An 11,143-nucleotide genomic window follows, 5' to 3' on the forward strand; every position below is an offset into this window, starting at 1 on the left:
AATATTTATTAGCTCCCTGAGCGCGGCCTGCAATTGATACATGCGGTCAGACCACAGCTCAGACCATCAGAACCTCACGTGCGCTGGGAAACAACTTCAGAGAGATTGACCACTTCCACTTCTGGACAAGTGGCCACCCTTGTTCTTAAACGTGATGTTAGCCAGACATCCAGGATGCATTTAAACCACTTCTGGAGTGCTGCCTGCAAAACGAGCAATTCAGAACAATAGGGTAATGATGTCACAAAGGGAGGGTCTTCAAAAGGGTCCTCACACTCCATCTGCAATCTATTCACATTCCTGGATCAGACTTGTGCGGTTTCTACGACAACGTCAAACATTCGGATCCCGAAACTGACTGGTCTGGGAAGCGATGAATCCAGCGCTTGGATGTGCTGGGATATCATATGGTCTACATCCCCCAGTGTCGCTTCAGACAAGGTCGGGAGAGGAAACATGCAAAGCAGATGTTGTACGCCAGATCTACAGCTGTGCATGACAAACTGTGCTGTTACCTTAGTGATCACAATGTCCTAATAGATTCAAGCTGCTGTAACTGAGGTGATTCAATCAGAGAAACCATCATTTAAACCAAAACAAACTCTGTTAGATTCAAAATGCATAATGCAAGAAATAAAATTAAATATAGTCAAAATAATCAAAGCATTAGTTTTCACACTGTTATTCACTAAATGAACAAAAGGAAGAATGATATTTAATTATATTCATTAATATAGCAACAATATAGCAACAATATAAACAATATTTTATTTATATAATCACAACACATTAACGACTGCAAAATTGTCAAATGACACACTTAACTGTCAGAGACTTAATTGCCAGATCAAAAGCATCAAAAGCACTTTTACAATGCTTCCTCATCTTATATCAATAGTAAAATCATTACAAATATATTTTGAGTTAAGGCAAATGAGAAAAAAGTTTATTCTTTTTCTGGCATAGCTTTCTCCTTTCTAAACCTCAGGGATCCAGCATGAGGTGAATAAGATATCTAATCTGAGAAGCAGGATAAACTGCTCTTTCTCTCTCCGTGGTCTCGTTTATGCCATTGTTCTATCTGTATTGGATTGGATCAGACTCAGGAGAGGTCCAAGACAAACATTCATCCTGGTACCTGGCTACTGAACACGGCCTGCATGGGCCCTCGAACGGGACCGAAGACAGTCAGTGTACGAGACGTTTACTCCCCTGTGGCAGATAAGGATTGTATAATGGTCTCCAGACTCAGGGAGGATTTATTACCCTTTGTCCTTCATATAAATGCTTAAACCGAGGTAAAGGAGAGTCCTTGAATGAAGCCAGTGTCTGCTCTCCTTGTTATTGTTCCCGAGGTCTGGTAGACTGGATCTTGTGACATGGGCTCAGTTGATCCAGACAGACTGGCCTTTGTCCTGCTACTGTGTAACTTTAACTCAACACATAATACAAATGCAATTTGTTTGTAGTGGTCACCCAGCACAAAGGAGCAAACTGAAGTAATACTCTTGTTAACTGTTATTTCACCCAAACAAGGTGAAATTCCAACACAGGTTAATGGTTAAGGAAGAGTGTTAAATTAGTGAGGGAGATAAAGGAGAGAAATTAAAATAGAGCAAATAGTGAAAGAAATAGTAATTAGGAAGAATAAAGTCTCCCATTTCCTATTACTTGCCACAGTTTACTCCTTTGTTAAAGATATTTATCCCAAAATTAAAACTGTGTCATCATTTACTCACCCTCATGTCATTCCAAACCTGTATGCCTTTTTTCTTTGTGGATCACAAAATATTTTTTTGTGATTGTTTCAACTGTTTTCATCAATACTACGAAAATAAATGGGGTCCAAAACAACACTGTACTCCATTGTCTTTTAAAATATCTTCTTTTGTGTTTCACAGAAGTCATACAGGTTTGGAACAACATGAAAATGAGTAAATGATGAGAGAACTTTAATTTTTAGGTGAACTATGCCTTTACATTTACATTAGTTCACATACTTTTTATTTTATTTTATTTTATCCAATTCAAATTTAGTCACAACTATCTGTTTTATAATAACAATTACAAGTACAATATTAATGAAATAAAATAAAAAAACAAAAAATAAAATACAAAATAATAATAAAATAAAATACAATAATAAAAAAAATATCCAGCAGTTTTATAAAAGCAAGTGCTCTCATTGACATAAAAAAAGAGCAGGGAAAGATAGGGGGCGAAAGTGAGAGAGAACAGAGAAACAGCACACAACCACACAACATGCACAGGTGTTATGAGTTAATGTCAGCGGGCAGCACAGAGCATCAGAGAGACCAACCACTGAAGGAGAAAGAGCGGCGGCGGTGGCCGAGCTCAGGAACGCTTTGCCTGTCACTGATGCCTTGGATAAGAGCAGTGTACTCTGCACACCACCGGGAGGAGGAGGAGGAGGAGGAGGAAGAGGAGGGATGATGGCCCGTGGCAGGAAGTAAAGGAAGAAGGTGAAGAGGAGAAAGGGAAGGCGGAGGTAATGATGAGACGGGTGTTCCACAAACAGGATGAGAGAATGAATAAAGAGGGGGGGAAGAAAACATTAGCACCTGTTAGCATAATGCTAATGGCAAATATCTTCAAAAACGGGCAATATGGTAGGGCTGGGTGATATAGCTTAAAAAAATAAACATTTCCAAATACGTTGTGAATTTTCGATACATTGCCCAGTCCTAACATATAGTATGTATTTACCTTAACTTCAGTTGGAAAGATAAACACACACTATCTGTGGCAGAACGCTGCGGATGTTAAATGTAGACAAAGTGTTCCCCTAATTCTAGATAATGACAGGTCTGATAATCAAATCTCACTATTAGATACTGAGAGTTCTTCAATCAGTGTTGCAAGAGCTTGTGTCAAGAGCAAGGACTCAAGGGAAGGTTACAAAGAAAGAGAGCAGCTTCCTCCTCATGCAGTCCTTCTCATTACAGGAACACTTATCTATGCTGAGTCAACAACACTACTAAGCTGCAATAAAACAGAAACATAGCTGACTAGGTTTGTCAATGAGAGTTATTTCCTCTCAGGTTTAATGTTGGTTTCCTGCTAACACAGCTCTTGTGGCTCATCATCGGACAAAGCTCTTCCTATCAGTTTGTGACCTTCATAACCTGTTTGATGCTTTTAAACATTAATTTGCTAAGATATTAAAGATAAAGAAGGCACAATATGTAATTTTCGCCGCTAGAGGGTGTGTATTTAAAATAAACAAATAGACAAAGGTGTAGTTTGATGACGCCGTGACTGAGTGTGGAATCATGGGAGTTGTCGTCTTCATCCCCACAGCCGATGCAACTCAGGCAGAAATCATATTCATGGATAAGCTAATGATTTATTAACGTAGTAGAATGAAGCAGGGTGAGGCTGAAAGTCGTCGAAGCGAAACGAGGCCGCTGAACGAGCGTGACACGGCTCGAAAGCAGCGGAGCTTTTATTATGCCACAGTCGACCGCTTACGCACCTTCCGGAAAGCAGCGGAAGCAGCGCTGTTTTATCATACTAGATACATTTGAAAGTTCTGTTATAATGCTACTCTGTGTGGTCATCACCGTTCTATTAAAATGCACAACATATTAAAGCGTCATTGGTGTTTCCATGTTTTCTTCAAAACAAAACCGGAAATCGAGGGGTTATGACGTCATTGGCAGGCGACACAATGACACTATGGACACGGTCCGTGTCACTAGTTAAAATTGCTTATTTCGCTGGATTTAAACATTCTTCGAAACATTTGGGATAATGTAAGTACACAAGTCAGCAAAATATATAACACTGTTCTAGTGGTTTTTGGATATTTTAATAAAAAAATCTTACATATTGTGCCTTTAACTGTGATACCTGTACTATACAACCACTAGGGGGCAAACGTGAGCCCAGTGCCAATGCATCAGCCCTAATTCAAGTAACAATATGTTTTACATTTATGTTTTTTGGCAAATGTGTATCAAGGATTAGATGGAAATCTATTTATACAGTGTTTATGGCATTTTGGGTTGTAAGATCCATCAGCAGTATGTGGTAGACTTAGTAATAACATCTTTAATTTAAACTCAACATTGGAAAAACCTAAACAAGTCATGGTGAATTTAGCCTGCAACAAAACAAGACTGGGACAACAAGCAACTCTTACATGCTGCCATTATTCTAAAAACATTGAAAATGAGAGGACCTAGGCTTCCAGGAAAATCTTCCGAAACTTTCAAGCTGAACAGATAATGTTGACAGAAAAAAAAATGCACTGCCACAAAGCAGCCCTCAGTTGTTTGGGCACTTCTCCAGATGTAATGTACAAATGTTCGGTTTGGGCTTGGCACAAAAAAGAAATGCGGTCTGATATTGAGACTTGAGCCAGAAGCACTTTGGACAAAGCGTTCTTTGTGATCTCACAGTGCTTATGTCAACACCAACAAAGAAACTCCACCAAAAAAAGGCACAGCCTTGAGTGTAAAAGGCAAGCTCTCAAGACAAGCTTAACTCAAGCACTCAAGACAAGCATGGAGATGTTTTGCTTTACTACATTTCCCTTGATAGCTTGTTTCAATTCGCATTCTGTATACATAAAAATATGCATGAGTAATGTAGCCTAATGTTTAAAAGTCTTGGCTGGTTATTGCCCAAGGAATGATTAATGTATCATTACTATTGTACCTTTGAATAAGTAAACTGACTCTGAGAACGCTGAAAGAGGTATTTTAAAGCTGATCTTACCAGCTACACGGTGAGCTACAAGACCATCCAATTTGTAGTTGGCATCTTCCGGTTCAGACTCTTTAGGCAGAGGGGATGAGGAGGCAGAATATCTACGCTGGCTCTCCTGGGGCTCAGGGGACTGGGACGTGGTACTTGAGGGGTAAATGTTGAGGGGTTTCAAATGGAGAACTCCAAAGGCGGAGGAAGGCACTGTGAACTGGGACATTGGAGCCTGACCTTCTGCCTCAGAAAGGAATGCAGAATGCTGGGATATGGCTGTGGGTCTCTGCTGGTTCGTGGTGGGTTGTGGAGGCTCTGTGGCTACCTGTTGAAAGGTCGAAGGGTATCCCCCCGAACAGACTCCACCACGGCCATGAATGGCTGCGTCAGCTTGGTAGGACGGCCGTGCTTGGGTTTGAGAGAAAGATGGTTGGGTGGTGACCACTCCATCTTCACCAGATGGAGCACTATGGGACTTGGGGACTTGAGTAAGTGCTGGGTCAAGGTCCTGCATCAGCATGTTGAGTGCTTCAATGGACTGTTCAATTTCTTGCTGAGATGCCATGTGAGGAAACTCCGGAAGGCTGTGGGATTGCAATACAGGGTTGAAGGTGACCCCATCTGTGACTGGGACCTCAGGAACACCATATTGTTGCCACACATTCAGTCCCCTCTGCACTGCATCCTTACTGCTGGTTGTGCGTGTGGGAGCTTTGGGCATGTACTTCTGCTCTGTGGTCGGGGCTGCCCCTAATGATTGAGATCGGTAGATGTTGCCATTCTGGTTGGCATAGTCACTAGAGGACCCTAAGTGCTCTTGGACAGATGAGGAGCTGTGGATTTTGGGCTCTGGTATTTTCTCATGGACACCCTTCTCCAAGTCATGTTGTGCATCTTGTCCATTGATGACCGTCTCTGACTGGTAGTATAGCTCTGCTGGAGTGGCTCTGCCCTCAAAAGATGAGATGGTTCCGAGACTGTCCACACTGTTCCCTTCCTGGCTGTTGGGCAGGTCATCATCAAGGATATCTGTCTCACGGTCTATGTTGTTGTGTCCATTGACATGAACCTGGGCGGGGACGAGGTGTAAGACTCCACCGCCTACGCTGCCAGCGCTGTTTTGGTAACCTGTGCGATGCATTGGTGCTTCCAAACCACTGAGCAACTGGTCCAGCTCCTGTTTTTCCTCTGGGCTAAGGGGCTGGGAGGACGGCTGACTCACCAAGGCCAGCTGATGGCTGGCTTCATCCGTGCGGTCGGTTTTGATGGAAGCAGTGGAATTGCCTGAGTCACTGCTTACAGACAAGGCGTGGTCAACTGGTGGTAGAGTGTGGTCTACAGCAGGTAAAGTGTGATCGACAGTGGCTGGGACACCATTGGTTGTGACCCCTCCCTCGAGAGACTCTTTCTTCCGAACCTTAGCGTAGAGACTACCATCCAATGGACCTTGTGTGTGAATAACGTCTGTAGAAGTCAAAAAGAAAAATGGAATGTGTTAATACATTTAGCTGTTTCATATATACACATAAAAGCAATAAGCAACTTCACGTTGTGACTAAGAATACCAAGTTATAAACTTAATTTTGTCATTTATGTGTCACATCACTCAATTATATTATTAGGTCCTACCAACTACCAAACTACTAGCTAGCAACAGCATGCATTAACATGCTGAATAGTGAATACTCATTGAGCACATTATTCATGTATCCATCCAAGCAAAAGCTACAAAATCTATTCTAAATCCCAACATAACTGGACATTAAACACTATTATAGTTTAAAAACTCTTGTTCAAAAAAGCTTACAGTAACACTTAATTTCAAAATTAGTCTCCCATACAGTCCTTATTAAGTCCTATACAAAGCATGAAGAGAACTAAAATCCCTTGCCCAGTTTCAGTTAAAGGGATACTTCGCCAAAAATGATGTTTTGGACCCTATTTACTTTCATTGTATGAACAAAAAAAACACAAAATATCTGTTTTTGTGTTGCACAGAAAAAACTCATAGAGGTTTAGAATGACATGAAGGTGAGTAAATGATTACATTTTTTTTTTTTAAATCTCTTTAATGGCAACAAAAATTATTCATTATTGGAGAAAAGGGATGTTAACCCCTTGCCCATAGTGGACTACTGAGATACATGTGATTGTTTTTAAGCACGTAAACACTTATGGAGTGAGCACTCAGTTTGTCAAACGAGCAACTTTTTGAAAGTCAGGCGGATTCTCTTCCTAAAACATGCACGTGTACTCACACATGCAACAAACGGCAGCTCCACCTCATGCAGTGAGTCAGTTTGTGCCTCTCATGAGAGTCCCAGTCAAAGCAAGTGACTCACCAGTGGAAAAATCACCACATACAAGATCGGAGGCATTTCCTGTCTCCTTGCAATTGTAGCATCATTTCCTATACTCACACATTAATACACACATGTTTGGACACTTATACAAACACATAACACACCTATTTTAGGGTGGCTGTGTCAATGTATCTTTGGCTCTTAACAATCAGTGTCTTGTTTCCCTGTGGTCATGCATTTTAATAACAGACTGTAACTGTTTTCTGGCTTTCCAAAACCACTAAGCCACTGTTTGACAGTTCACTCTGCATTGGCCTTTTGATATCAACAATGCATTGCAATCCCAGAAAAAAAAGAGCCGTGTACTGTTCACTGTGCTTGAGAGAATGAGACAGCCTCAAAACCACAGACTGTGACAAAATGTCATTCATTCAGATAGAGCCAGCCTGAAACACACACGCAGAGTTTCCCATGGTGTCTTAATGCAGGATCTGTCGAGCCGCAAATCTGATAATACAGCTGGGAAAAGTGGGCACAATACTCTGGACTCTGCTGTGCTGTTTTTTTTTTTTTGACACTCTATAGCACTAATAGCTGAAGAAGAGAGACTGTGGCTCCCTAGTCATGAACAGTTGGACTTGTGACTATTGGCATAAAGCAGGGGTTCTAAACTCTGGCCCTCAAGGTCCACTTTCCTTCAGAGTTTAGCTTCAAACTCTCCTGCCTGTGACTTTCTAGTAATCCTGAAGACTTTAATCAGCTTGTTTAGATATTTTTGTTTTATTTTTAAGTGCCAATTAGAGTTATATTATCTGAAATAGATGGTACCGCAATAAATACAGCAAGAAAAAAATGTAATCATATAATGCTGCAGAAGTATTAGCCCATGACTTGCTAGTGGAACTCCGTATACATTTTGTAATTAGAATTTCTAGTAGTACATGCAGATGGGTCATTCTATGAAATGCTTTTTTCCAGTTTGCTAAAAGTGTTTTTAAAAGTATATTTTGTACAATCGTAAACATTCTAGCATAATAATGTGCTTAAGTGTTAATAAATTGTATTGAGCTATCTCAAATGAAATAAATACATTTTAATATAGAATGAGATTCTTCAGAAAGGTAACCGGGTTAACATTTTAGTTTCATTTCACATTTCAAGAGAAGCCTCAAGTGTTGAGAAAGAGGTTCTTAGAAAAATTATTGAATCCAGATTATTTCACAGACATGACAGAAAACTAAGTGAAATGCACAGTGAATATCTAGTTTACTTGCTCCTAAGCACCTCAAACATTTTTTCCCAAAGTACGATGCTACTAACCTGCTAAACTATGACTTCCAGTGCTTTTCAATCAGCGACCAGTATGCATGCATCACATGGCCTGCGAACAGACTGTGGGCGATTTGAGGCTAACAGCTCCCTCAAGATCCTTAAAAATAGACATCCCGGGTTACCTCAAGAGACCTGTTGACCTTTAGGTTATAGATGTCTGCTTGCAACAAATTCAATGATCACCTTTGACCCTGTGTCACATGCAGCTATGTGACCTACTGGTTTGACTAGGGGGTTAAACACAAGAGTACACAAGCTGATGTCTGTCAAAAGCTGCCAGCCTTGATGTTCGTTGTTGCACATCGAAAGTAAATTGGTGCATTGACCAGAAGAAACACTACCAAGTTCAGCATAATATTCAGCATATTAGAACGATTTCTGTGACACTGAAGACTGGAGTAATGGCTGCTGAAAATTCCGCTTTGCATCACAGGAATAAATTACATTTTAAAAGCCATTCACATAGAAAACAGCTATTTTAAATTGTAATAATATTTCACAATATTACTGTTTTTACTGTATTTTTGTCAAATAAATGCAGCTCTTGTCAGCAAAAAAGACTTCTTTCAAAAACACTAAAATCATACAGTCCCCAAACTATATAGATACTGCTAAATGATTTACACCGCCGCATAAACACGAGCAGCAACCTATTGTTACGTATCCGGTCCATGAACTTCCGTCTGCTAGCCATCAGAGGTCACCCTTTCCATTTCTATTAGTCAGTTTGGATACTATATAAAGATTGGGAACATTACTTGCTTTTTGACATCCCTAAATCTGCATAAACCAAACTTTGCAGGAGTGAATTCAGATGTTTCTCCTCTGTGAGACCAGGCCTAGGGCCAGAATTTTCCTTTTATAACATACCGTGGAAAAAATGAGCTTTTCTCCCCCATTCTTCCCTTTTTCTTTCCCTCCAGAGTTTCCCCTAACAATCCCTCAGCTGTTTCAAACATCTCCCAGAGTTCTAGTACTCCAAAATAACGCCCACCACGGAGGAGAGGGGCACCTCGTATAAACCTCTCAGCAGGTTAAAACTTTCATGACATGAGAATGATCATCTCAGATTAGCCGAACAGATCTCATGTTTTATTTGCACCTTAAAAACACCTCACGACTTAATATACTGACATCAGAGGAGCTGTCGCTGTCATTAGAATCTGGCATCTTGATGTGGAATCAGACACGCCTCTTTCTTGAAAAAGCAATCGCTTTCTATTTCGGCGCGCTTTTTATCACCTGTTCACAGACACGGGTGATATCACATCATGAGCAGCTTGTGTTTATCCCTAATCATCACACATAAAAATAGCAGGATGTGAACACATGCTAAAGTGCTTTAGATGTTTTTCAAAGCACAGAAATCACAAAAAGAACCACAAGAAGATGTTCCTACCTGCCTTAGTGCACAGCTCTGTAAGTGTCCAAAAAGAAAGAAAGTTTTGAAAAGTCTCTGTTTTCTTGCTCTCGAGCTCCAGCAGCTCAACACTAGCGAGCTGTGGGAGTAGTTTTGCATCAGAAAGCTCGCTCCTCTTTCTCCACCTCCTGTTTTAACTCCAATTGAGCTGTGCTGCTGAAGATGACATGACTCTTTCCTTCTCGTTGGATGTACAACACCCCTAGTGAGGTGGGCGTGAATTTATCCTCGCCCAGTTGTGTGTCTGGTGTCTACTAAAGTGACATCACTGGGGCTTGTTCTGTCGGATAGGCTTGTTATCCTTCACTAACTCCTTGGCTCTGCTCCAAAACCCATGAGATGCCTACATAGGCAGCATTTAAAGGCATCATTTGAAGGACACAAAGATTGCTCTACCAGACACTTCTAAGATGTCTTCTTCTGGCCAAATTCTACAGCAGCATGTATCTTTTACAGAAAAGGTAACCCCACAGTACACTGTGGTGGGGAAAAAAATCCTACTAAGATGGCAGACAAAGCAAGAGAAATTTAGATATAAATAGATAAATGTAATTATAGATAACTTATATTTATTCAATATTAATAAGAACAAAAAATGTATAATTAAAAAAAAAGTACTTAAATAATTTAATGCCAAAAAAGAGGATTTTTAAAATTAAGTTTACAATTCATTCAATACCAAAGATAAAAAGTTCAATATAATTAACAAATAATAGTTTAATATTAGATTATAATTCATTCAATATGAAAAACATTCAGAAAGTTCAATATAATTAAAAACTGACTTTTTAAAATTAGATTACGATTCAGTCAATACCAAAGATATTGGTAAAATGTTTAATATAACTAAAAATAAGGGATTTTTTTGTTTTATTCGAATTAATTTATTAAAAAATATTACTACAAGGCAATATAATTAAAATTGACTTTTTCAAATTAGATTATAAATTAATTCAATACAAAAAAATAATGTTAAAAAGTTTAATATAATTAAAATTTGAACTTTTAAAATACTTATAAAAATGTGTGATGTTATCTTTGCAACATGCTAATGCTAAATTCTAACAAAATCAACTGTGCAACAGTATGATGTGGATTGTAGAAAGGTGCTGCGTATGTAGAGCCTTTCAAATCGGTGACTTTGAGTATGTGTGTGTGTGTGTGTGTGTGTACTTATAAAAATGATGTTATCTTTGCAACATGCTAATGCTAAATTCTAACAAAATCAACTGTGCAACAGTATGATGTGGATTGTAGAAAGGTGCTGCGTATGTAGAGCCTTTCAAATCGGTGACTTTGAGTATGTGTGTGTGTGTGTGTGTGTGTGTATGTGTGTGTGTGTGTGTGTGTGTGTGTGTGCGCG

At 39.6% G+C, this 11,143-nt stretch overlaps 1 protein-coding gene across 1 annotated transcript in view; it reads right to left on the reverse strand.

Annotated features, from left to right (window-relative positions):
- Positions 1-11,143, reverse strand: part of LOC107739685 (tensin-1-like) — a 207,344-nt gene that overhangs the window by 27,995 nt on the left and 168,206 nt on the right. The window contains exon 18 of the mRNA XM_016551885.1: positions 4,744-6,189. Coding sequence (XP_016407371.1) covers positions 4,744-6,189 — 1,446 coding nt within the window. The remainder of the gene's footprint in view (positions 1-4,743; positions 6,190-11,143) is intronic.

This window comes from Sinocyclocheilus rhinocerous, unplaced genomic scaffold (genome assembly GCF_001515625.1).
Source record: "Sinocyclocheilus rhinocerous isolate Xijiao unplaced genomic scaffold, SAMN03320098_v1.1 scaffold1482, whole genome shotgun sequence".
NCBI lineage: Eukaryota > Metazoa > Chordata > Actinopteri > Cypriniformes > Cyprinidae > Sinocyclocheilus > Sinocyclocheilus rhinocerous.